We start from the raw sequence: 26,653 nt of genomic DNA on the forward strand, positions 1-26,653 counted from the left end.
GCTGGTTCTCTCCATCTCCATTTGCTGTTCAATCACTAGTTCCTGCGCTCATGCATCCAGTGCCCCTCGCCGTCACTCACTCATTCAACAGGCCTTGGCTGTGGAGCTGCGGGCTGGGCGATGGGGCAGAGGGCTGAGTGAGGTGGGGCCCTGACCTTTCAGGAGCCCCAAACTGAGATCACTGCTCAAGAGAGACACAAGCCACACATTGGAGGAGGGAGCCAGGGCGGGAGAGGAGGGGTGTATTCCAGTGGGCAGTGTGGGGCAGGGAGGAGAGACGGGGAGTGCTGCAGGCTTCATCAGGTTTGGCTTCCCAGAGGAGGTGGCGTTTAAACTGGGCTCTGAAGGTCTAAAGAAGGAGTGGGGAGGTTGTCAGACAGGATGACAAGTGGAAAGGATGCTTCAGACAGCGGGACCAGTGCAGCCACAATGGCAGAAATGTGAGAGTTTGTGCATTTTGCTGGAAGGGCCTTGAATGGCACCCTAAGCCATTCACTTGTTGGCGGAGCAGATCCATGGGCCAGAGGGACCGTTTTGTTAGAGAAAGGAGACTCTGGGGGCTTCCAAGGGAGGCGGCAGCCTGGCGGGCCCTCGTGTTGGCCTCCGCGCTCCAGGCCTTCCCAAGGATGGCTCGTGCCCTTGTACACCTCCCTTATCCGCCCCAGCCCCAAGGAGCCTGCAGGACACTTCTGAGGAAGCCCAGCTTGTCTGTGGACTGCAAAGGACTCCAGAGGGGCCCTGGCCCAGGTCCTAGCCCAGCCTCCTGCCGTGGCCTGGCCTCCCCAGCCCCCCTGCTCACTCTGAGTGACATGGCCTTTTGCTGGGCTGAAAGCGGACCCTGCCCAGCCTGGGGAAGGCCCAGTGAGCTCTAGCCCTGGAGCTCTGGCTCCCCTTCTCCTGGAGGCCACTGAGCCAGGCCCTATAAATAGCCCGGGGAGGGGGAGGGGGAGGGGGAGGGGGAGCAGGCCAGGCAGGGCTGGAGGGGGCAGGCTTTGGGTGGGCAGTCGTGGAGGTGCGGGGAGAAGGGAGAAAAAGCCCAGAGTTCGAGGCCCGGTCCTGTCCCTGACAACGACGGCTCGCCCCTCTGGGTCTCAGGGTCCTCTGGGCCGGGGCAGCCAGGCTGGCAGAGCACAGAGCGCGCACAGGCAGGGACTGTTGTTCTAAGAGGACAGGAGAGACCCCTCCTCCTTCCTGGGTGGCTTTTCAGAGGCACAAGGGGCAGGATATTAGCTGTGAGGGGCCCCAGGCTGGGCCTGTCCTGCCCCAGGGACCACTTCCCCAGTCCCCGGTGGCGCAGGACAAGCTATGGTGAGGTGCCGGCTCTTCCAGCACCTCGTTTTCCCCTCTTGGCGCTGCAGATCCCAGGGTGGGGGCAGGGAGCTGGGGTGAGTCAGCGGAGACCTTTCCGGGCCCTGAGGGGGAGGTTCCTGGAAATGGAAAATGTGAGCCCACAGCCTTATCTGGGCTGGAAGCAGCTGTCTCCACCCCACACCCTCTGCAGCCCCTGCCTTTGCCCGGAAGAGGCAGGCGCCTCCACCCAGGCTTGTGTGCTGTTTTTCCTTTTCTCTCTGTGTAGCCTGGCTTTCAACAGAGACCCGTGGGAGATGCTCCTCCGCTGGGACCAAGAGGGCCCCGTATTGGTCCGGGAGGGCGGGAAGCTCCACCCTTTTACCCCCTTCCCCCATCAAGACCACCCTTAGAATCTTATATGCAAGTCTCTGCAGAGCACCCAGGATCCATACCTTCTAGAGACAGACTTCCAGGTCTGGTTAAAGAAGCAGCGAGAAATAGGGCACGTGACATGTGTGATCAAACTCACACGATGTACACACAAACATCTGATATACGTGAGCATATGTAGGCACTCGAACTACACATACAGGCATGTGCCCATCCTGTGTTGACACATGTACCGCAAGCACGCATACATGTGTGTCTAGAAACACATTCACCACTTATGAGCAAATGCATAAAAATCCCTCCTAGAACCACGGGTGCTTGAAAATGTGCCCACACTACATACGCGTGCAGGTACTGTAGACTCTGTACCTTCCACGTCTTCCCTCTACACCAACACACCCACACAGGTATTGTACACGCAAGCCTGATAACGTGCACAGACACATCCTCAGATACACGGGAGAAAGAGGAACATTACAAATTTACACGTGTGTCCGGCAGCGTGTCCCTGGGATGGAGTTTAAAGGAGGGTTCGGTAGTGGGGAGTTGGAGTGACCCAGGGGGCAGAGGTCTCTTCTGTCCTCCCTCCCGGGGGCCTCAGTTTCCAGGATCAGCCCCAGTGGCTCCGATTCAGGCAGGCAGAGCTGCAGGGCAGGGCGCAGAGCCTCTGTGCTCCTCTCCTGGGTCCTGGCTGGAGATGAGGCCCGGGGGCCCCAAGACTGGCCCACCCAGGGCTCCTGCACAGCCTGTACCACGCTCCTGCTTCCCTGCTTAGCACTCCCCTTGGCTCCTGAACCCAGCAACCCGTCAGGAAAAGATAAACGCAGGCCCTGTGTCCACACCCCTATGGGTCTCATAACAAGGCAATGGTTTCCAGGGCAGAGGCTGGATTTCAGGATTTGGGAGGAGGAGCCGGGGATGGTATGCTTGCCGGGAGGGAGGGGTCCAGTCCTGGAGTGTAGTTCTCCGTTGGGTCATTGTTAGCCTACTCCCTGTGGGTGCCTGCAGCTGGGGACCCTGAGGAGTGTGGTGTGGCTGCCTTCACACACCTTCCCAGTTACAAAGCCAGACTGCCAGGCCCATTAGCCCGTCCCATCAGGCTGAGGGCTACATGGAGGCCATGGCAGGGCCAATCGGGGTCTGACAGATAATGGGTCTGGCCCGCCCCATGACTTTGCAACCTGAGCCCTTCCTGGCAGAGGGGCTTGGAGGGGTGAGGTGACCAGTGAGGTCGGCAGCTGCCTTTGACTCAGTGCAAAGGCTGATGTGACCTTGGAGACAGGCCCTGTGTAGTACATGTGAGCCCCCTCTAATGCATCCTCTCTGTGACCCATCTCACTGAGTCCATCCATTCACTAGTCCTGTTGGTTCCACTGGCTCTCCAATGAGTCCCCTTTCCCAGGCATTCAATCACACAGGTTTATGGAGTACTTTCTGAAGCCAGTTGCCTCTCCAGTTGTGGGAATGGATGCACAGCAGAGACAGACCCTGCTCTCTGAGGATGGGCTCCAACACGTGCACGCAAGTGTGCGTACGTACCTCACCCATGTACGGGGACCAGGAGCGGTCCCAGGTAGGTGGGCCCAGGACGGCAGAGGACTGCACCAGCCCACTTCTTAAGTCCTTTCCCCTCCCCGTAAGCCCTATGTGTGTTCTCAGAACGTCAGGAGTCTGGGGAGCGGATGGGACCTTCAGGGCTGAGGGCTGGAGGCGGGTGGGTATATGGAGAGGGGCTGGACTGGAGGTGGAGGAGGGGAAGTCATCAGTATGGGTGTGTGTGGGGGGGTGACACCACCCAGAAAGGGTCTGCGGGTGAAAGGGGGACAGGCCCAGCTCAGAGCCCCGGGGACCACAGTTAAGGGATGAATGAAAGCACAGTCACTCAGGAAGGTCACCGGGGAGGAGAAGCAGAGGAGGCAGGAGGGGAGGCAGGAGGGATGGTCCTCAGGGGCTCCTGCCAGAGGGCCATGAGGGTGGTTCTGGAGAGCTCCGAGGAGCCATTCCAGGGGATTGGAGCCTCTGGGCAACCTGGGAACAGGAGGCACTGCCCAGACTTGGCTGGATTTGACTGTTACCTCCAAGGGGTGCTGGGAGCAGAGCCAGGGCCCTGGGTTCCAGTCCTGTCTTTGCATCCCTTGCTGTGTGACCTGGGGCCTGTCCCTGTGGGCCTCAATTTCCCCACTTAGGTCCCTGGCTTCATGGTTTTGGCTTGGCTGGGATTTGATTTCAGGAGGTAACTGGCAGGGGACACAGGAAGGCTTGTCCCAAATCCTGCCCCCAGCCCAGCACCAGAGCAGATCAAGGGACCAGCAGACAGTGGACGGGTCGGAACCAGGGGAGGGGGAGCTGGAAGGGCAGGTGCCAGAGACCCCAGGACTTGGCAGGAGGTCGTCCTTGCTAGCCTGCTGACATCAGGGCTGGTGAATGTGGAGGGAGGTCAACTGGGTCCATCAGCCCTCACCTCCCCCCCGCCGCCCCGGTCTGGTACTGGGCAGGAGCTGAGCCGGGGGAGGGTGAGAGGAGGGGCCTTGAGAGGGCAGCAGAGAGGAGCCCCTGGGGCCTGGGATGAGCATCAGCCTCAGCCGAACTGGCGGGGAGCCAGCCCTTGGGTGGCGCTGGTCTTCAGTGCCCCCCTCCCCGCCCCAGAATCGGTGCCTCCTCCCTCCCTCCTCCTCTCCCTGACCCTCTGCCCCTCTTCCTCCCACTCCTGGTTCATCTCTCCTCTCCTAGGCTCATCTCCAGCTACTGACTCAGTGGTCTTACTGCCGAGGGAGAGGGGCCAAGGGAGATGGTTTGCTTCTTGTACTGTCTGCCCAGAACCCACCGTGAGCCCCATCTCTGCCCTTGACAGAGTTCCTACTGCAGCCGCAGATGGAGCCCTGCCCAGCCCCCAAGCAGCCCTACCCAGATGTTGTCACAGTGGATCAGGAGACAATCCAGCTGAGGTGGGAGAGTGTGGATGGATCCTGGGCAACCAGTCTCTAGATTCTATCACCCATTAGGGGTCCCACTCTAGAGACCTGGCCAGCCTTTCTTCTCCTGGAGGCTGGGAGAGAAGGCTGGACCCCTGCCCCCCCTCCACCACCACCCTCACCTATGCTGCCCGTCCAGGCACCGGCCCAGATGCACATCCACTGTAGGGCCAGGGACCAAGCTGTCCAGCCCCTCCCAGACTTCCCCACCTGGTCCTTCCTCAGGTCCTGCAAAAGAAGAGGCTGGGCTTTTCTGGCTGAGAGCTGGGTCTCTGAACTCCAGGCTCCTGGGCTCAGACCTGGAGGGGCTCTGAGTGTTACTCGGGGCAGAAGCTGCAGCAACAGCCTCTCTCCTAGTCTCTATCAAAGATTCTACCCCAAGAAAGAATGCAGGGAGCAATCTGGCTCACCCTGTCCACACAGCTACTTGGAACACACACACACACACACACACACAACATGAACGCCTTTTGGCACTTGACTTTCTCATGAAATAATTGCTGGAAGGCTCCTTGGATTAGGTAACCCAGCGTTCCTTCCTGTCCCCACGGTGGAGGGGGGAAAGGGGGAACCAGCGTTCAGCATCTGTTAGGCTGATCCAGTTCCTTTGGGGCAGAGCAGGCCAGTCCAGGAGGTCTGTGGCTGCAAACATCTTTGGAAGCCTAGTGTGATGGGAACAAGCCTTTCGGACGTCTCGTTCCCCAGTCACCTGGCTGTGCCTGCCCAGCCACCGGGCCTCCTCCGGGTGGGCCGTGCCTGGGAAGGAGAAGGCTAATCAGGAAAGATTTTTTTTGCACAAAGAAGGATGGGATGTTCCCATGTTTATTTTAAATCAATTTTACAATATATTTGGGAACGTACAGCATCTTTGCCTATCATTCTGAAGCAACAGCTGTTTTCACTCCTCCCTTTCTTGGGACGGTTGGGGGATGGGGGGTATGGAAGGGAGGAATATCTGGGTTCAGGCATGAAAGGAGTGTTGAGAGGGAGTCGAGGTGGGAGCCCCGGCCTGTGGATAGAGGCCAGGGACCAAGGCTCTGATGGAGGGAGGGGGTGATTAATTCCAAGGTCGCCGATCCTAGGATTTGGAGATTGGGCCCTAAGCACGCTCTCTCCTCTGTCTCTAACCCCAGTCACTCATGGATCCCCTAGCAGGGGCCCCTCAGTGAGCCCTGAGCCCCTATGACCACCAGCAATAAGGATGCAAAGATCTTGCTACACAGAGTGGGTCTGGGAGGGGAGAGCACATAATTGCAGAGTCAGGGAGGGACCTCACCACCTGTCTCCTCCCTTAGGTCTTATAACAGGTGCAAGAAATTCCAGGCAAAGATCCCACAGGTGAGTATGTGCTTGTGAGGGCCGTGTGCACGGTGTAGAGTGGGCAGTGACGGGCACAGGGTGACGGTCGGGATTCTGGGAATTACTGCTGTGGCTCTCAGGTCTCCCTGAGCAGTGAGGGGGTCCCTACCCCCAGTAGGACCTGGGCCCTGCGAGTGAGAGCCCCGATGGAAAGCATAACCCACGTCCGCGGTCTCCGAGGTCAAGTCCACTTGGGAATCGAGGCCTTCTTCAGGTGGCCCGCAGCCCCTCCCCCAGGCCGCACGCCGCTCCTCCAGGGTCAAGGGGGGCTCGGCCTCCGCACTCCCTGTGCAGCTCCGCACCGCGGAAGAGGAGAGGCGGAGTGAGCTCTTCTCCTCCGGCGCCACCGGGGAACCTCCCCTCCCCCACTTCGCTGCATCCCTCGGGTCGACTGGACAGGGGCTATCCCCCCCCTCCGAGCCGCCTGGCCCCGCCCCCGAGGCCCCGCCCCCGCGCGGCGCCCAGTCCCCCGGCTCGCGGGGCCCGCCCCGCCCCCTGCCCGCCCCTCCCACCAACCCTCGGGAGAACCCGGCTGCGGGCGTCCAGTTGCTGCCCGGAGCTGCGGAGGTCGACTGCTCGCCCGGCTAGGCCCGATATCCCTCACACGTAAGCGCTCTGCCCCATCATGGAGCCGGCCCCCGACGCCGAGGAGGCGCGCACGGTGCGCGAGGCGCTGGGCCGCTACGAGGCGGCGCTGGCGGGCGCGGTGCGCGCGCTGCACGAGGACATGCAGGGGCTGCAGCGCGGCGTGGAGCAGCGCGTGGCCGAGGCGCTGCACCTGGCCGGACCGCTGGCGCGCACGGTGACAGAGCTGCAGCGCGACAACCAGCGGCTGCAGGCGCAGCTCGAGCGCTTGACGCGCCAGGTGGAGGCGCTGGGCTTGACGACCGGGCTGGCCCCCGCGCCCGGCACGCCCAGCCCTCCGCCCGCGCCTGGCGTCCCGGACCGCGCGCCCCGTCTGGGCACCGCGCGCTTTGCCAGCCACGCCACCTTCTCGCTGTCCGGCCGAGGCCAGGTGAGCCTCGGGGAGCGCCGGCGCCTGTGCGCGTGCGCCGGGGGAGGAGGGCTCCGCGACCCCCGCCGCGCCTATAGGTCCCGAGTGCGTGCGCCTGCGGGACTGGGCGCTGCCCTGCCACCCGCCGCTGCGACTCCGTCGTGGGGGTCCGGCCACCATCCGGCGAAGCACCGGCTTAGCCTGCCTGCTGCACCTGTCTTGGGGCCCCTCCCTTCTTTGCAGCCGGGCCCTGTTCGCCCCGAGTTCTGTCCCCCTCTCTCTGCTGTCCCGTGGCACTAAGGGCTTGGGCGCTGTTTAACACCGCCCGGGGCCCAGCCGGCGTGTTGGGGTGGTCAGCAACCCACCCCACTCCCCACTCCCACACCTCCATTGACGCGCCCCCTGCGATGCCGCTTCACTGAGGCCTGACGGTTCAGGTTATTGATTAACCCAGATTGAGAACTCAAGCCCGGGTGTGTGTTGGGGGCAGGAGGACGCCGTCTGCTGGGGCGCAGCCGGGGCAGCGGCGTTTGGGAACTCGCAGGGGGTAAATCCTTACCTTGAAGGGAGAAACGGGGTGGCGGTGGGGGCCAGGGGGAACCAGTCGTGAGCAGTCTAGATTTCCGGGGTCAATGATCTGCCAGAGGCCCACACGGCGTGGGTGTGGGGTGGAGGTCTCTCCCCTGAGCCTGGGGCCTCCTGGAGCGGCGGGTAAGAAGGTTCCTGTGGTGTGTGCAGTGGCCCTTAGGTGGGATTTCCCACCCTGCCAGGCGTGTGCTCCGGGGTTGGGGTGCCAGGGTCTGGGTAGTGTGCACCTGCAGTCCCTCCTTGGTTCAATCCATCACACCTTCAAATCTCTTGTGTGGGTTGGGCTGCACCTCCAGGGGCCAGGAGGAGGGGGATCAGATTAGCCCCTGCCCCTGGAGGTCCCAGCCAGGGTGGGCGATGGCCCCAGACCGAGCAGTACCAACATCGCGGGCAGCCAGAGCAGATGTTCTGCTCCAAACACGATTGTCCCGTCCCGGTGGATGTCTCAGGCTGGCTTTGTGCTGGAGGCCAAGGACCTGCTGCTGCTCGTTCAGGGGGCGGTGTGTGGGGCTGTGCCTGCCGCCTCAGAGAGGCTGGAAGGACTCACCAGCCGGAGGGGAGCCTGGTGGGTATGAGAGCAGAGGGAGGAGTTGTGAAGGCCCCTGGATGCTGGGCCGGGGAGTTGGGCTCTGCCTTGGGGGGTGGGGTGAGAGGTTCTTAAACATGCTGGTGGCAGAGCTCCTGGGTGTCCCGGTGCTCCGTGTGAAGTGCCTAGAAATGGATACACTTAATTCTGTCCTATAAGCATGACCACTGTTTGACCATGGTATAAGATCACCACTGTGAGCTCACACGTACCTAATAAACTGTGTCATCGGCTGTTTCTGAGATTTTATTTTAACACACATTTGCTACTTGTCTGCTCGTGAAAGCAGCTGTCCAAGTTTTCGAAAAATGCTTTCAGAGTCGTGTAAATAGGTACATGAATTCACGCAAATATGTGAGAGGAATCTCTCCAGTCATCTAAGTTTTCTCAGTGGGGAATTAGTCACGTGGGGTGGGCTAGTCCTCTTGGCTATGGAGCTGGTAGGCACGGGGCACCGGGCAGGGGAAGGACAGGGTCCTCCTTGTATCCAGCAAGGTCCATGGATGGATGGCAGGTTGGAGGGTGGCTGGAGACAGGATAACTTAAATGTGGTGGTCCAAGGAGAGGACAGCCAGAGCTTGGGGAGCCCTGCTGGGGGACTCCTGAATCACACATCTGGTGGAGATGCTGGGTTCCATTTGGGTTGTGCTGAGGGTGTGAGGCTGTGGGACATCCAGGCGAAGGTGTCCCAGAGCAGGCGGAGTCACAGATCCGGTCGAGGTCGGAGGTCAGGGGGACATCGGGGCAGAACCGGTGGTTGAAGCCCTAGAATGGGTGAGGTCTTAAGGGCAGCCATGCAGAAGGAGAGGGTGAGGCCAGAGCCCTGGGCAGAGTCCAGGAAGCTGCCAGGGGGCTGGGAGGCCCTGGAAAGCCCATTCTTAGACATGGAGAGAGGGAAGTCCTTCTGGAAGAAGAGGTTGGGGGTCAGCAGGGACGCTGCCCCTCGTTGAGGGATGAGGATGGAGACACAGTTGAGGAGTAGGTTCTGGACTTCAAAAAAGCCTGAAAGGGGCTTCCCTGGTGGCGCAGTTGTTGAGAGTCCGCCTGCCGATGCAGGGGACACGGGTTCGTGCCCCGGTCCAGGAGGATCCCACGTGCCGCGGAGCGGCTGGGCCCGTGAGCCATGGCCTCTGAGCCTGCGCGTCCGGAGCCTGTGCTCGGCAACGGGAGAGGCCACAGCAGTGAGAGGCCCGCATACCGCAAAAAAAAAAAAAAAAAAAGCGAAGGGAGGTGGAACAGCCAGCAGAGTTGAGCGCTGCGGGTAGAGGATGGTCGAGGCCTCCAGTGGGATCAGAGGCTCCCTGGGCCTGAGGCAGCTTCTCCCTGCCCTACCAGAGGCGCTGGTCCCCACTTCTCTTGCAGCCCACCTCTCTCTCGCCCACCCGGGCTCCGAGCCAGTTTCTGGCAGGGAGGGTGCTGTGCAGAGTCATCCACACGTTCTTGTTCATGGGCTGTTACTGGCAGCTTGTGAGCGGACACTTGGTCGTGAACAAGGAATCGGGGCTCCAGGGTGAGACTGGAAAGTGTCAGCTGGGCGCTGGGGCTGTCTGGCCTCTCATACTCCCATATTCCCACGTGTGTGTTGCTGGGGGTCGGGGGGGGCAGGGTGGTCTGGGTAGGAGGGTCTCATCCGCGCACAAGAGCCAGTGGTGGCAGTCGTCAGGCAGTGCGGAGGCCGGTGTTCCACTGCCCCTCTGTAACAGGCAATGAAATGTAGAGACCCTTGGTTGAGACCCTTTTGCTTCCTGCAGTTTCAAACCAGGGACTGCAGGGGTGGGAGGTGGGTCATATTCAGCATATACTTATGCCCTGAACTCAATGCAGGGTTGATCTAGTAATCCAATTCTGAGTGCACAAACCTTGACCTTGCTAGGTAGTGAGTAGCCAGGGAGGCTCTGGGAGGAGGGAGAGGGCAGGGCAGTAGGGTGGGAATAATCAGGAGGACTCCCTGTAGGAAGCCCGAGACCCTGCAGCAAATAGGAGCTGCCTTGGGCACATTCGCTGTGAGGCCTTAGGGACATCTCCCAGCTGGACCTCAGTCTCCTTGCATCCAAGGGGGATTGGCCCATCCCTGTTTGGCCCCTGTGCCGAGTGGGCTGCGTAGTTATAACAGTGACATCAACCTGATCGGTTCGTAAGAGTGTCCACGGAGCCACAGCTGTGGTCTGGCTAGTGGAGGGTAGCCTGAGGCCAGGCCTGGCCCAGGAGGCTGTGCCAGAGTTGGTCCCTGGAAATGTCCTCAGCTGAGCTGGAGCCACCGGGTCCCCACGTGAGATGGCCAGGAGCAGCATCGAGGTCCGGCGTGAAAGAAACCAGACTTGCCTTATCTGCCTTCCTTTCCCAGACACACTGTGTGATAAGAGAGTGAAATGCTTTGGGTAGAAGTTTGAATTGAGTCTTTAAAACTGTGGTGTGAGGGAGGAGGAGGACGGAGCAGCCGTGTTAGGGGCTCAGGATGGGGGTTCTGGCGGCTTGTGGGCTGTGCTAGGCACGCAGACGTGCTCCCCTGCCCGGGCGCATGAGCCCACGTGGGGTCAGGCAGCCCCAAGAGTGCCTGAACTATTATTCCTGGCCTCACAACAGTGTTTAAACACTTCCCCAGGGAGAGGGTCCCTGAAATAAGACTCACCACCCCCCGCCTCTCCCCCGAACATTCCCAGGCCTGGGCTTCCTCACAGGGAGCCTCCCCCTTCTTCAAACAAAGCCCAGATCTTGGGAGTGCGAGAGCCAGCTCCCCAGGACCTGTCTCATCCCCAGGGCTCTCCAGTGACTTCTACTCTGACCCCAGCACACAGAACCCACCCCCTTCCCTTCCCTGTGGCTGAATCAGGCTGCCCCCACCAAAGGAAGACCACTGGGGGAGCATGCATGCTGGGGGCCCTGTGGGTGGGCTCAGGGACTCAGATCCTGCTGGAGCACTTACCCCGCTCTCCTCCTCCCCTCCCCCTCCAGGGCCCGGCCTCACAAATTTGTCTTGAGTTGTCTTTCCTGCTCCTGGAAAGCATGAGCGCTTTGTGGATAGAGCCCTGGGTTGGGGTAGGAGACCCAAACCTTGACTCTGCTGCTGCCTTTGGTCACGGGGTGAGGTTAGGGATGACCCCCACCCACCAGGCTCGTATGAGGGGCTGGAGGGGGATCTCTGGATGGGTTGAGCGAGCAGTGGGTCCCAGTCTCGGGGATGGCGTAGCGAGGGGAGTCCGGCCTGCCGGCGTGAGTCAGCCCCATCCCCTTTCCCTCCTGCTTTGCCGGAGACCCCTTGGCAGGAATCCAGCTGGTCCAGGACCTGCTTCCTGCCTGATTGTGGCGTCTGGTCCCCCTGGGGCATCATGGGGTGGGTACGGGGCCTGCAATGTGTGGGGGCTAGGCGTCTGCGGTGGCGGCAGGGGGCCCAGAGAGACCCACATTCCTGGGGAAATGGTTTCACCAGTGGCCGGGCCCTCCAGACCTCCGCCTAGACCTGCAGAACCTGTTGGACCAGAGTAGAGTGGGCGGGCAGGACGTGAAGCCCCCAGAGCTGAGCGCCCTGGTGACGGGTGGGGGCTGGGTTCAGGATGGACTGGCTGTTTCTCCTTCCTCTGCCGAGCTGGCTTCAGTTTAGGCTCTAGGGGTGCCCTCCCCACTCTGAGGTGTCAGGAGTTGCCCCCTCTTCTCCAGTGTTCCCGCGAGTGGGGCCGGCCTGTCCCGCTCCATCCTCCTGAATCGGAAGTTGGAGGAGTCACCTCCCCTCCAAGCCCAGGCTCTCCCCAGGCTCGAGTCCTGTCCTCTCCCACTTCCCCAGGGTCCCCACCGCACAGAGGGTCCCATCACCCGGCTGGAGCCTTTCTCTCAGCCTATAAACATTGTTCTACCTCGTCCACCTGGAGGAGCCCCTCCCCCCGCCCCTCATGGCTGCAGGTTCCGTGTCTCCATCTCTCCCCGAGGCTGTCTCCTGCACCCACCCCCACCTCTGATTCAGCTCCTGAACTGTCACCAAGAACCTCTTTTTTTTGCTAAACCCAAAGGACCTTTTTAGATCTTGTCTTGACCTTCTTTTTCTTGACCTGAGGCTACCTCTGGAGCCGCTGACACGCCAGCCTTCTCCACACACTTCCACCTGCCTTTCTCCACGTTCTTCTGGTTTTCTTCCTCCCCGCTTTGGCCGCTGCTTCTTATTCTCTTCTGCAGGTGCCTCTTTTGCCCCCAGGTGTGGTGCCCATCGCAGGCCCCATCGGCCCCGAGCCTGCTCTTCCTCTGCTGGGCTCCAGATGGGAGAGCCCTGTTTCTCCATCGTTTGTCCGTCCTTCCTCTTAAACTTCAGACTCAAATATCCAGCTGCCTCCTGACCTCAACCCCTTGATGCCCCAAGGACACCTTACACTCATCATGTCCCAAATTGAAGTTCTTATTTTCCCACCGATCCCCCCCCCACCGCCATAGTCAAGTCAGCTGGGCCCAAAGCCCAGGCTTGAAAGAGGTGTGACTCCCCCATCCCTCCATATCCACTTACTCTCCCCAAACCTTTGAGTCCTTTTTCACTGCCCCATCTCTCCTCCCCAGGTCCCCATGTGGGACTAGTGAGGTAACTGGCCATCTGGTCGCCCCCTTCCATGGCACTATGTCACTGGCTTCTGAAGGATGTTCCTAAAACACAGCTGACAACCTTCAGTTCCTTCTTGTCCAAGGAGTCAAGTCCAAGTTCTCCAGGCTGGCACCTTGGGCTGCATGGTGCTTCTCCAGCCACCAGATCAGAATGCTTTGTGCCTTGCTGTCTATCTGCTTTGGCAGATACTGGTCGCTTCCACTCCTGGTCCCACCTGGCTTACTCTAGACTGGCTCTCAGCTACCCCTGCCTCTGGGAGGCCCTTCCTGGCCCACGGGGCTGGATGAAGTCTGTCTTAGGCACACACCCTCATGCTGGCTTGTTGTCATCCGCTCACAGCCCTGGCTCCCCCATCAGACTGATCCCCCCCATGGCAGGGTGGACACCTCTTGCACTGGTTGCAGTGATAGCTGAGCCATCGGGGGCCAAGGATGGGCCTTTGTCATTCTGGGAACCTGGTAGACAAGGGGGCTAGGTAGTCTGGAGTCGTCTAAGGAGAGGTACGGCCACCTCTCAAGCCACTCATCCTGGGCTCTTAGTAGAGCCCCGGATCGGGGTCTGCCTGTGTTCTCCTCTTGCAGGGCAGACCCTACCATCCTCACAGATGCTCCGAGCCCTCCAGCCTTCCTCACTGTGACCAGGGCAGAGCCAAGGTTGAGGACAACATCCCTCCTGGCCACAAATCTCAGCTGTTTCTCACTGTGTAACCTGGACTGCTCACATCCCCTCTCTCAGCCCTCAGGTCCCATCTGTAAAATGGGTGTGGTGGCATCTTCCTGGGGGGACAGAAGCAAGTTGGTTTAAGTGGCATGCCCAGAAAAAGGACCTGACGCTTGGCAGATGCTGGAATGGCAGAGGCTTTGCATAACCTACTCCCTCATCTCGAACAGGGAAACCGACCCAGAGTGGGCACGACCTGACCTGGGTCACCTGGTGGCTGGCGACACAGCCAGGATGCCAGGTTGCCTGCTGGCTCTTGGTCTTGGCTCTCTCTCTGCATGACACCCCCCACTGCTGTAGCCCAGAGGAGATGGAGGGGCCCCATGGAGCCAATCAGGCCTCTGTGCTCTGGACATCCAGGCAAATCCTTGTGACCCGGCAGCGTGAGGGCTCCTGGGCCCATCGTTGGCCCGGAAGGACCTTATGTTGCTGGGTTTAGGCTGCTCCCACACAGGCAGCCCCCGGGACGAGCAAGGGCCAGGCTCTCTGGACCCCAGGCATCTGGTCCAGCCTGGGGGAAGGGGTAGGGCGCCTTGCACATGCTTTCAGAACTCCCAGTCTTGACATTTGTCCCTAGCATTTTGGGGGTCTGGGATGAGCCCCGTGGAGGTGTTTGCCTCCAGGATCCTGGGGGCTCAGCTGGTGAGACTGAGTCCTGTGTGACCTTGGCCCATCACTGTACCTTCCTGGGGCTGTCTCTCTCAAAATTGAGTGCTGTTTGCCCTGTCAGAACCAGGGGGGTCGCAGGGGGTGCGGGCAGCTGGCCCCGGCTGACTAGGCCTCGGTGGTGTTTGTCTCTCTGTAGAGCGTGGATCACCATGACGAGGCCGGAGAGTCGGAGATGAGAAGGACCTCAAACTCGTGCATCGTCGAGAACGGGCACCAGCCTGGGGCAGGTAGGGCTGGCGGCAGAGGAGAGCGGGCTGGGTAGCTTTGGGGTCAGGGCTTCGGCCATGCCTCTGGGCCAGGCCACCCCTTGTCAGGGATGGAGGGCTTGAGCCTAAACCCCAGCGGGTGGTGAGGCTGCCAGGAGAGCAGCCTCATTCAGTGTGAAGTAGAACTGTGTAAACACAGAAGAAAATGAGAGATCTCGGAAGGTGGTGAGCTCCCCTGTTTCTGGAGGAATGCAAGCAGGGGCTGAGGAATCGTCCAAGCACTGAACAGGGTAGAAAGTGGACTGATAGACGACTATTTATTGAACTGTCTATGAGGGAAAGTTGGAGCAGACGCCAGCTCTGGTTGGAGCAGCGAGACGTCCGCAGCAGGGGGAGGTCAGGGAGGCTGGAGTGGTCAGCGAGGCCTTCCTGGAGGAGGTGGGAGGAAGGTTCACAGAGACTGGAGTCCTCCTGGGAGGGTCTGAGGCCCCTGTGGATGCCACGGCTGACACCCCCAACCCTGCTGGTCCCATGTTCCAGGTCCAGGTGATGGACCCCCTGAGACCTCCCAAACTGTCCCGGCACCAGAACCCCCCAAGCCTCGCCCTGCGAGCCTCTCCTTGCGGCTGCCTCACCAGCCAGTCACGGCTATCACGCGAGTCTCCGAGAGGTTCTCTGGGGAGACGTCAGCCGCAACTCTCTCGCCCACGTCTGCCACCGTCCTGGGGGGCCTCAGCCCCAGCGAGGCCACCACACCCTGGACTCCCAGTCCCACTGGTAGGAGCAGGAGGGCATGGCCTCAAACTGGGGGGGAGGGCAGGGGCTGGCGGCAGTTGGCAAGAGACTCAGGAAACCTGGGCAAGCCCCAGCCCCCCTCTGCTGTCACTGCGACCCCCTTCCCTAGCTCATCTGCTCCATAAGATGGGGCTCATCTTTCCCGACTCCTCCCCCCAGAGATGCTGTAAAGTAGCCTCGTCCCCCACGGGAGACGACTGTGGCTTTTACTGCAGGTCGAGGCTGTGGTTAGAAGGTGGCCTCTTACCCTGCACACTTTGACGTGGTCCCCGGGGCCTGTCTTGGGCCTGGGGTCAGGCCTCAGTGGTGTGTCCTGGGGTTAGGCTGTGTGGATTTCCAGAATGAGGGCTCGGGAACAAAGTGTTTGCTGGATACGTAGCACAAGAGGCCCTGGGCTCTGTGCTCTCAAAAGCGGGGCTGGGGGCGGGGGACGCTTTAAAAGGCCTCTTTTATGTCATTGCTGTATGTTCCCAGCATCCTTTCTCCTCAACTGTTGGCCGAGGCAGGGCCAGCTTAGCCCAGGGGTCCTGCTCCTGCCCTGAGTGACGCTGGGTAAACGGCACAGGGCCAGGTCAGAGGAAGGGAGGCTGGCAGTGGTGACCCTCCCCGAGGCCAGGGTTTGTTATTTCTCTCCCTTGCTTTGTCCCGAAGAGAAGAATTCTTCTCTCCCACGGTCTTTATCCAGCTCTGGCTACGGGGCAGTGACGGCCAGCAGGAACAACGGCAGGTGAGTCTGGGCCCCAGTCCCCGGTCGGGGGAGGTCAGCCCTCCCCAGGCAGCGTCTGGACTTTGCCTTGAACTCGGGCTGCCCGGGCCCCTGCAGGGAGCTCCCTTGCTGACCCAGGATGAGGCACCCTCCTGGGCTTGGTTCCAAGGGAGAGCAGGGTCGATGGGTGGGGTTTGAGCAGAGGACATGAGGCCTCGGGGCTAGGTGGAGGGTTTTGTTTGGAGAATATATATATATAGGGCCTCGGGCTGGTTTCTCTTAGGACCCTTGAAAGGAAGTCTGTGCAAAGATTGGAGGGGGTGTCTCAGTCCCCACAGGAGGATGGAGCGTGGGGCAATCTCCCACTTTCCTCTCCACCCATCCTGCTTTCCGCCCGCGGCTGAGGACGTCTCTAGGCTGGGGCAGGTCTGCTGCCTCCTGGCCTGTGGTTGTCCCCATTCTCCTCCAGGCCCACTGGATTGTGATCGGAGCTGGGGATAGAGGCTGGCTTGGCTTTTGTCCCCCCTTTCAGTAATAAAAGGAGAATTGTGGCTTTCTGGAAAACTGTTGCAGGGGAGAAACAAAGGGGGTCTTTTTCCTGGTGGTGAGGAGGGGGCCTGGTCCTGGTGAGGCCGGTTCTGCCTACACCTCCCGCGAGGAGGATGCCCCCACCCCCACCCCGCTCAGCCCAGGCACGGACACCTGCGAGGGGTGACGATGCTCAGAGAGGGGCCCGCTGCCGGCCAGGCCTGCCTCGGACAGCAGCTCAGTTTGGAAAAGCTGCAGAACCGGTTGGGGACTAGAGCAAGTGGTGCTTCCTCCCTGCCTGTAGCCCGGTTGCTGCCTCGTTCTACACTCAGTGGGGTGGGGGACCCGGGGCCCAGGTGAGCTAGTGATGGGCGGGTCTGTGTTCCTGACTCCGTGCTTCTCTCCTCAGCCCACCTCTGGTGATGCCACCCGAGTCTCTCCCATCCCCGCAGCCGCCAGCCACGACCCAGGCCCATCGGCAGGGGGAGCGTCGCCGGGAGCTGGTGAGGTCGCAGACGCTGCCCCGCACCTCGGGGGCGCAGGCCCGGAAGGCGTTATTTGAGAAATGGGAGCAGGATACAGCTGGCAAGTACGGATGCTCTCACCCCCCCGCCCCCCAGACCAGTCTGGGCCCCCAGAGTAGGCCTGGGCCCAGACTAGGGTCAGGCAGGCACAGTGCGGGGGCAGTTCCCCAAGATGTGACCTCTTGGACAAGACACAAGGTCAGGGCCAGCTACGGAGCAGGCTGAGGGAAGGAGAGGAGGGGGCAGGGGGCCAGGCAAGGCCTGGGGAGAGCCTAGGCCCCCTTCCCCGAGTCCTGGAGGGACCCCGGCTGCCCTCACACCCACATTCCTCACCCAACTGGAGAAGTTGGTTTCAGGGCGTGACTGGAGAGGCCAGAGGGCAGTCACTGGGATGCCCAGCAGTAGCTGGAGGTGACACAGCAAGACCAGCCCCCTATCACGCCCCACCCCCCGCTCCCAGATGGGATCCACCTCTGCACGCAATTTATCCAGCGCTCCTGTCCGCTGGTGGTATTGATGCCTGTTGCTTGTGGGGTGCGGCCCAGGCATATTTGATGATGACCACCCCCAGTCCCGCTCCCAAGGCTCTGACTCTAGTGAGTCAGAAGGGACACCCAGGAAGTGTCCTGCTGACCCAGACAACCTGTTCTTGGCCATTAAGGAGTGTCCTTGGGGCCCAGAGGAAGAAACCGTTGCTCCAGGCTAGGAAAGAGGGCAGCCCCAGAGGGAGGCTCAGAGGAGGGGTGGGATGAAGGGAAGCGGGGAGTGTGCTCCAGGCAGACGGCAGTGGCACATGCGGCCTCAGGTCCTCTGCCCCAGGATTGCCCATGTGGGAAGTAAACAGGGGACATGGAGGCTGGAAGGGATCTGGTCGTGCCAGACTCCATCAAAGGAGGCTGTGCCCTGGGATGGGGGGGCTCATGCCTAGACGTGGGTGTGGGGCTGGGAGGGTTGCGTGCTACCTGGGTGAGCAGGTGCGGCACATTCTCGGAGTAGATGGCAGCCGAGGGGCAGCCCCCCAGCCACCCAGCAGGCCTGCCCTCTCTCTGCAGGGGGAAGGGTGAGACCCGGGCGAAGCTGAAGCGCTCGCAGAGCTTCGGCGTGGCCAGCGCCAGCAGCATCAAGCAGATTCTGCTCGAGTGGTGCCGCAACAAGACGCTCGGCTACCAGGTGAGCCTGGCCTGGCCGCCGGGACCCCAGCCAGAGGTGGGAGTGGGCACCGCCCCCCCACTCTTGTTCCCCTGGCCGGGACGGGAGCCCCAGTCTGGGGCGGAGGGGTAGGAGCTGGAGAAACTGTACCCTCCCGATCGGTCCCCAGCCGCTGCAGGTGGAGTCCAGCAGGCACGGCTTGTTGCTGAGCTGGGTAGATGGTGGGCCTGGGGAGCGGCTGGGAGGACCTGCTCGTGGGATCGAATCAGGTGGAGGAGCTGAGGCCAGCGCTGTGCTCCCCCTTACCTCCCTGCGTTGGCCTCGTAGCACGTGGACCTGCAGAACTTCTCCTCCAGCTGGAGCGACGGGATGGCCTTCTGCGCCCTGGTGCACTCCTTCTTCCCCGATGCCTTCGACTACAGTGCCCTGAGCCCCGCGCAGCGGCGGCAGAACTTTGAGCTGGCCTTCACCATGGCCGAGTGAGTATGGCGGGTCCCCTGGCTGCCAGCCCCTCCCAGTCCCCAAGCCCGAGTTCTGCCCTGCGTCCAGCACAGGGGCTGGCAGGACGGGGGCAGCTGTCCACAGACCTGAGAGCCTTGAGGCCACCCAGTCTGTCGCCTCCCGTGTAGATGGAGAGACTATGGCCAGGAAGGGGGGATTTTCCCCGGGCCACCCGGCACTCAGTAGTAGAGCCAGGCTCTCTCCTCTTCTCGTGCACCTGCCCTCTTGGCTGGTACCCAGCCTCTGGTGTGCAGTCTGCCAGACCAGCCACAGACAAAGTGCAAGGGGCAGTAGGACAGGGTCCGCCGGAGCGCTGAGCCTGTCCTCTCCAGGCTGGTGAGAGATACAGTTGCTTGGGAGAGCCCAGCAGCTGATCAGCAGGAAACTGGATAATATCTGACTTCTCCAGTAGGTACACTTTGCTTCCCTAAATGTCGTAAAAGTGTTTGATATGAAATTGCCTACCTTCTTAAGACCTGCTCATAGGGAGAAGATTGGGTGAGGGGTGACTCTGGGTTCAGGAGGTGCTCGGGGAGCTTGGCATTTGGTCATAGGCTGAGGGCTACCCCCAGTGCCTCAGGGGAGTGTCAAAGAGTGCTCTGGTGAAGGTGCCTTCAAACCGAGTAGGCAGGAGGGTTTAACAAAGGGCTTCCTTGCAAACGTGGGCAGGAGTGAGCGATGAGCCAGGCGCCGTGGGGTACCCTCGGGCTGGGGAGAACAGCTGTGCGGAGAGGGCTGGCTGATAGGAGCTGTACTTTGGGGCAGTGGGTGCGACCAGCTCACAGTGACCCGGCAGGAAGGGAGCTGAGGGAGTAAACCCTCCGCCCTCCCCCACCTCCTGCCCTCATGCCAGGGCCTCACGTGGGCTGGACACGGAAGGCAGAGGGCAGGGGAGCTATTGCTGCGGTCCATCGAGTCCGTGCCCCCGGTCCAGGGCAGGCACGGGGCAGAGATGAGGGTGTTGAGGGCTGCCTGTTGCTGGGCTTTGTGGAATTAGGGGGAGGAAGGTCAGAGGGCAGGAGGACCTCCCCAGAGCTGAGTTTCCTGGAGGGAACATTTTTCATTCTCTCCTGGCCGCCCACCTTTGTGCCTGGTGGAGTGAGCCTCTGGCCACCCGTGTGTGCCTGACCCCCCTCGTGTCTTGTCCGCGACCCCGGTGCCCACGTCCGGGAGGTGCTCTCACGTGCTGGCGGAGCTGGAAGAGCCCTCCCTGAAGCCTAGCCTGCCCACCCCCCCCCCACCCCGAGTCTGTTCCACCCCACACCTGGCCCCAAGCCCGGCCGGGGAAGGAGTTGGAGCTCACAGGTTACAGCCCCGTGCCCGGGACTGCGGGTCTCGCTCTAGGGGCAGAACGGAGACCCTGACTTGTTGGCGTGCCGGCGTTGCCCCTGCGGCGTTGTCTCGGATGACCTGCGTGGCCTCTCGCCCCCGTGGGGTCGTAAGAACTCCTTGTGTACTTTGGAAGCCATCTCTTCCCTGGCTGTTTAGGATTAGCTGTCGTACTAATTGCGGAAACAGCTTTGGGCAGAGCGTGTTACACAACCGAATCCAGACGATGCTGAAGTAGCGCCAAGTGTAACGGCTCGATGTTGAGGAGGGGGCGCCTCCCCAGCTGCTTGGAAGCCCAGAAAGGGCGACTGTCGAAAAGCAGATGGTCAGAGTGTACAGGGCCCGGGCTCTGATGTGGGCACCCAAGACCCCCCCACCACCACCGCTGGGTGAGGCCACGCTTGCCTGACAGTTTTTCTTCATCGAGTCCAGTGGGCCTGGCGGTGCCCGCTCAAGCCCCGGCCACCTTGGTCACCCTCAGCCCTGGACCAGGCTGGGCTGTGGCAGGAGAGGGGTGCCCCGGGCCCCAGGATGGTGGCCCTGCACCCCAGCTCGCAGGGAACGTAACTTCCCTTGGCGACCGGAGCCAGAGCCATTCGTGGCTGTGCTTTCCCAGCACGAGGTGTGAGCTCAGAGAGCCTCCAGACTCCAACCAGATGTTTCTTCTACTCCCACATTGGGGTTGGGGCGTGGGAGCCTGCTTCAGGCTGTACCTCCCTCCCACCCAGAGCAAAGGACGTGGTAAAAACGGGGCCCCGCCTTCCTGCCGCCTGAGCCGGCTCCCGGCTAGCTGGGGAGGGGAGGGGAGGGGAGGGGAGGGTGGGCTTCGGGCCCCTGAGATGAGTTCTGGCTTATCTGCTGACTCGAGAGAGGGCCGGGAGGGGCGCCCACAGCCGGCCTGAGGGGGAGGAAGGTGCCTCCCCTCCTGAGTCATCCGGGAACTCAGCTCACAGGTGTGGGGGACAGGGCTGGGAGGGTGGGCCTGCCTGCCCGAGGCCTCCTGGGAGGATGGCAGCTGGGCTCACCTAGTTTCTTGGACAATAAGCTGGTTAGAACAGCTGGAAAGAAGGCACAGGGGCACCTACTTGAGGATACTGGCTACCAGTGTCTTAACAGACACTCCTTAGTTTTGCCAGCAAAAGCCAAGCAGACACGCGGGGCTGGGGGAAAGCCATCAAGGGCCACGCAGGCAGCAGAAAGGCAGTTTGCGGTGGGCGGTGTAGGGTGACGGGAGCCTGGGCTCTGATGAAGGAACAGCCTTTGGAAAGGAAAGGCAGCCGTGGACAGGGCCCCTGCACATCAGGAAGGAGAAGCTTCCAGACCCTTCGGCGAGCAAGGGGCCTTAAAAGCACAGAGACGCATCTAGAACTTGGGGAGTAAGAGGGGTTTGTGATGCCCCTCCCCCTGATAATTTACCTCCCCAAAGATTCCCCGGGGCCTAATCTGTGTGAGTGATGCGGTGTCGACAACACAGTGAGCTCCCCTCGTGGGACAGGTGTTGGGGGCTTGGAAAGCGGGAGGACCAGCTCCTGTAGTAGGTGGTTCCCCGCCGAGATGGAGAGTGCGGTGTAGGCCCGGGGCCGGCCAGTGTAGCTGAGGATCCCGCTTGCCCTGCGGGGAATGTGTCCTACTCTCAGGTTACAGCCCAGCTGAAGGAGCTTCCAGGCTATTTGTAGTGCCCATGTGTCTCTAAAACCAGATAGGAGGCTGTAGTCCGAGCCCTGGCATCCCAGGCTGCATTTAGAGAAGGCTTAGACAAATAAAAATAACCCCTCAGGCACCTCCTCCACCTGCCTGCCTGACAGGCTAGCCCTGTAGTGACGAAGATCACAATAGGAGAGCAGTAGGAGAAAATCCTCTAACGCTTTTTTAACCCCAAACAAGATGGGGCTAATTCATCTAAAATTGGTAGTAGGCAAACGATAGCTCTGGTTCTTGCTGCGCAGTGACATTTGAAATGACCTGTACTTTCTTCTTTGGCTGATTATTCCATGCTGTTTGAACTATTTAAAACAAGTTTGTGTTTTCACAAAAGCAGTTTTGTTTTCATTTAAAAGGCAGTTGGGGCCTGTAATATTTTGAGACTGAAATGTTTTTATAAAAGTCAGTGTTCATCGTCATTTTCCTTTACTCACATCCTGTCTCAGGAGTTGTGTCCATAGCTTCTAGAAATCTTATCATTACTGTCACGGCTGGTTGGGGTGGGGTGGGGACCAGATGGTTAGGGGCTCAGTCCTCTGGTTTCTGGGGAAGCCAGCACCTTGCCCATAGCTTCCTGTCTGCGGGGTAGAGGGTGATACCAGGGTCAGGCCTTAGCGCCCGTCCTGACTGCCACCCTGGGCAGGGGCAGGGATGTTATTAGTGGGAGGGTCAGTGCAGCCTCTAGAATGAAGAACGGGGGCCAGCCCAAGTTGGACAACACTTGGGACGTGCCAGCAATTCTAGAGAGAAACCAGAACCTGCTCAGAGGAGGGCCCCCAGGTACCCACTGGGGGCACAGCGAAGGAACCAGACATGGTTAGTTTCAGGGAAAGACATGGACATTAAGATTCTCTTCCAACACGTGAAGGGCTCTTTTGTGGGGGGGAAAAGCAATTAGACTGAGAATAGCCTTGTGAGGCCAATAGGTAGAAAGTACCAAGAGGCAAAATAGCGTAAGAAACGTGAGGGAAAACTTCCTCCTGGCCAGGGCCACCCGCAGAGGGATAGGAACGGTGCTTGGAGGAAATTAGGGCCCCTTCCCTGAACCTGGAGGGGAGCATGGCCGAGGCAGGGCCTTCACCAGGTGGCTGGTGCCTGGTGGGGTGTGTTTGGAGGGTGGGATTTCAGTTCTCTTCCAAGGCTGAGGTTTAGGGTTCTAATGGTGCCCACGTTTCCTGGGGGACTGAGTACCGAGGCCACTGCTGTCAGTGGTGATACCTGGGCACACACCTGGCATTCTCCGTCTGCAGCCCTGGGAGGGTAGGAGGAGCTCTCCCTGCGCTGCAGGTAGGGAGAAGGGCATCAGACGCCACCTGATAGCTCAAGGAGGTGAACTCAGGTCCACGGCCTCCCCAGGAACTCAGGTTTTCAGTCCTTGACTATCAACAAAGCACCTCTGCGTGCATATCCTCGTCACAGCGTCCACTCCCCTGACACCGAGCCCTGCCCCGGCCCATCCTGGGCAGCCAGGGTGCCCGCTTATCGGGCCAGAGCCACTCGCCACCCCACGAAGCCCTCGGCTTCCCTTGCAAGCTGCCCGCTCCAAACCGAGGGGGAGCCCGCCGACGGGATCCAGGACTGGTGTCTCCGTTTCGCCCTGACTTTCGGTTTCTGATAGGAGGCCCGGCGTCAGGCCAGCACCACAGGATGGGCCCCGTGCTAATATTACAGTGCTTGTCTTTGGAGCACGCAGGCCCAGGAGCCGGCAGGGACTGGGAGAAAGTGCTTGGGGTACAAGGCACCACCTCCCAACAAGAACAAGCCCACCGGGAGGGGGAGCGGAGGTCGGGGGCTGACTTTCCACCGAGGAAATGGCACAGAAGGATGAAGCTATGGGCAGAGCCGGGATCTGAACCCAGCTCTTTAGAGTTCCAGTTCAGGCCTCTTTTCCCTGATGACCCACTCTGCTGCTTGGAGCGAACCGTGATAATACAGACAGCAACAGTGATCATTCCTAACGTTTATTGAGCTCTTCTGATGTGCCAGACACCGTTCCTGCTGGTTGTGTGATTAGCTCATGAATCCTCCCACCTCCCTGTGAAGTGGCTGTTATCCAGTCGGGGAAACTGAGGCCCTGAGAAGTTAAGTGTCGTCCTCAAATCATATCGCTAGGAAGGATACAGCTGGGATGTGAACAGTGTCACTCATGGACTTATGGATATGGGGGCAAAAAGACCGGAGACCCTGGAACTACAAGAGTGCACACAGCTGTTGAAGCTGATTGGACCGAGTGCAGTTGCTTTGGGCCTTTTGGGTTCAGCCTGATAACGCGTCTGGCTCGGCACAGGGCGGGGCTTTGCTGGGCTTGGCGAGGGTCCCTGCTGTTACCTCCCAGGTGGATGCTCGTCTTCCCACCTCCATGAGACCTTGAAGCCGGGACCTTCAGTCCCCCTCCAAGCTGGGAACGGCAGAGGGAACAGCTTTTTTTTGCAGCCCAGTGAAAGGCCCCAGTTTCCACATGCATCTACACCAGTGGGCCAGAAGTTAAACCAGTATTTCCCAGAGCATGAGGTGGGCCCAGGGCGAGGTTGAGGGGAGGCTCACAAGATGATTTGAAGCAACTTTTAAAACTTTGAGTTGGGGGCTTCCCTGGTGGTGCAGTGGTTGAGAGTCCACCTGCCGATGCAGGGGACACAGGTTCGTGCCCCGGTCCGGGAAGATCCCACATGCCGTGGAGCGGCTGGGCCCGTGAGCCATGGCCGCTGAGCCTGCGCGTCCACGGGAGAGGCCACAACAGTGAGAGGCCCGCGTACCACAAAAAAACAAAAAAAAAACAAAAAAAAAACTTTGAGTTGTTGTGACCCTTGAGTAGATAATAAAATCAATTTAGTGGCTCACGACCAGCATTAAAACAAACAAAACAGAAAAACAAACAAAAAAAGGAGGTGGGGAGAGAAATAAAGACGAAATCTAGAGAAAATATGAGTAGTAGAAAAGGTCAGTATCTTTGTGAAACTTTATTTCCACATAAATGTATGCATGTGCTGAATGAATCACGATGAAACACCTCTAACTATGGGTTATGGTTAAAAAAAAAGGTTAAAGACACTGTTTTTTTTTTGTTTGTTTCGTTTTTTGTTTTTTGTTTTGCTGTACGTGGGCCTCTCACTGTTGTGGCCTCTCCCGTTGCGGAGCACAGGCTCCGGACGCGCAGGCTCAGCGGCCATGGCTCACGGGCCCAGCCGCTCTGCGGCATGTGGGATCTTCCCGGACCGGGGCACGAACCCGTGTCCCCTGCATCGGCAGGCGGACCCTCAACCACTGTGCCACCAGGGAAGCCCAAAGACACTGTTTTAGGAAGCATATGGGTGAATTTATTTTTTACTTTATTCATTTTACATTTATTGTTATAGTCCGTGCTGATTCTCCATATACTGCTGATACACGTTGAATTTTTTTAGTGAAATTTAATTTTGGAGCTAAATTTTTATTAATAAAACTAACCTTTTCGATTAATATAAGTTTGTCTAAATTAATAAAATTGAATTTTTTAGCAGAACTTAATTTAGTGAAACCTTAAAGTGAAGCTGAATTTCACTGAAATTTTAAAGTAAGTCTAGTTATGTAAAAACACGAGTCGTAAGGGCAGTTCCTGGATGTGGGAGTCTGGGAAACACTGCATTAGAGAAAGTAACCGCAAAGGCTCTTCTGGGGTGATGTGAATTCACAGTTGGAGAGCACTTGGGAGCCTCCAGCTCCGGGCCAAGCTCTGTTCTGGGGCTGATGGCTGGGGCCGGCATTCTGATGCGGCTTCTGTGTTTCAGGAATCTGGCCAACTGTGAGCGCCTCATTGAGGTGGAGGATATGATGGTGATGGGCCGCAAGCCAGACCCCATGTGCGTCTTCACTTACGTCCAGTCTCTGTACAACCACCTGCGTCGCTTTGAGTGAAGCCCCTCGGGGCTGGAGAGCCAAGCCCCGAAGGAGTCGGTGGGGCCGCCTGTGTCCCGGAGTCAGGATGCCCCCCGAGCAGAGTTCCATTCTGGTGTGAGAGAGCTGTTTGTTCTGTGCCTCGTAACCGCGCTCCCCAACCTGCCCGGCTGCGTTACTGATGGGAAAGTACCGCTGAGCTGCGTGCACTGACTGCACTGATCACAGCCAAGGGCTCCAAGGAAAAGGAAGTATTACCAGAGAGAGAGAAATTGGTGCTAAATAATTACCTTCCTTAAAAATAATAATAATAATAATGCTTGTCTGTAGATTCTGGAAGCCTGAATCAGTGTTCCCTCTGCTGAACTGGATCCATTGGCTTTACAGGGTTGCATTGACTACCAAGTGTTTTTTAATCCAAACACCCAGAGTTTTCTACTTCCTCACACTATTGTAGGTTCCTTTCCTCCCTCGCTCTGGGCCACTGCCAGGAAATATAGAGACGCTTAGTCAGCAGCTTGACAAAGAAGACTGAAGTCTTGGGAAGAAACTGTTTAATCACTCCCAGGTCCTGGGCAGCAGCTGACCTGCAAGTCACCTCGGCTCTCTGGGGAAATGGGAGGGCTCTCGCCGGGTCCCAAAGCGGTCCTGTCCTTCCCAGGAGGGCTCCACACGTGTTTGGCTGAGAGTAGGCCCCCGGGAAGTTAACGCTTTTAGGGAAGGACGGGCATTTGGTGCCATGAGGTGGTTTTTAGTCACAGCTTCTTTTAAGGGATTTGACGCATATATTTATAAAAAGTAACTCCATCTGTACCACTGACCGTTTGTACATAAAAAGATGTGTCGCACTTCGCTTGGGATTTGTTATTTCTGTTTGGGAGATGGGGTGCCTGGGAATAAGAGATTTCTCATCCATTTCAAATGAAAATCTGCTTACATCCCGCCCGCCCCCCACCCTTAACCGTTTCTGTACCAAAATCACCGCTCAGAAAGTTGAAAATCACATTTGCTTTTCTTGCGTTTGCCTGTCAGTCACCCGTCTCCGTGTCATGGAAGGAGCACGGACAGAAAGTCCCCCCTTGCAGTTCTGTCCCCTGGAAGTTGACTGACAGATCTGTGATCAGCAGTGGGGTGGTCCCGCATGTGGGGGAGCCCATCGAGGGGCACTGGTTTATTTTCACAGCTGTTCGGTGGTAC

At 59.4% G+C, this 26,653-nt stretch overlaps 1 protein-coding gene across 1 annotated transcript; it reads left to right on the forward strand.

Annotated features, from left to right (window-relative positions):
- Positions 1-6,606: 6,606 nt before the first annotated feature.
- On the forward strand, positions 6,607-26,433 carry SMTNL2 (smoothelin like 2). The gene is made up of 8 exons (XM_022595968.2): positions 6,607-7,026; positions 14,284-14,374; positions 14,894-15,130; positions 15,800-15,875; positions 16,792-16,971; positions 17,959-18,076; positions 18,383-18,534; positions 25,351-26,433. Exons 1-8 carry the CDS (start codon positions 6,637-6,639, stop codon positions 25,475-25,477), a joined length of 1,371 nt encoding a protein of 456 aa, XP_022451676.2. The 5' UTR covers positions 6,607-6,636; the 3' UTR covers positions 25,478-26,433.
- The last annotated feature ends 220 nt before the right edge of the window (positions 26,434-26,653 follow it).

The sequence above is a fragment of the Delphinapterus leucas genome, chromosome 19, assembly GCF_059928025.1.
Source record: "Delphinapterus leucas isolate spDelLeu-1000000601 "Yukka" chromosome 19, BTC_Dleu_Yukka2, whole genome shotgun sequence".
NCBI classification, from domain to species: domain Eukaryota; kingdom Metazoa; phylum Chordata; class Mammalia; order Artiodactyla; family Monodontidae; genus Delphinapterus; species Delphinapterus leucas.

Coding starts and splice junctions, on each gene's coding strand:
- SMTNL2 (XM_022595968.2), top strand. CDS start 6,637: ATGGAGCCGGCCCCCGACGCCGAGGAGGCGCGCACGGTGCGCGAGGCG. Junction 15,131..15,799: donor CTGGACTCCCAGTCCCACTG/GTAGGAGCAGGA, acceptor TTTGTCCCGAAG/AGAAGAATTCTTCTCTCCCA. Junction 18,077..18,382: donor ACAAGACGCTCGGCTACCAG/GTGAGCCTGGCC, acceptor TTGGCCTCGTAG/CACGTGGACCTGCAGAACTT.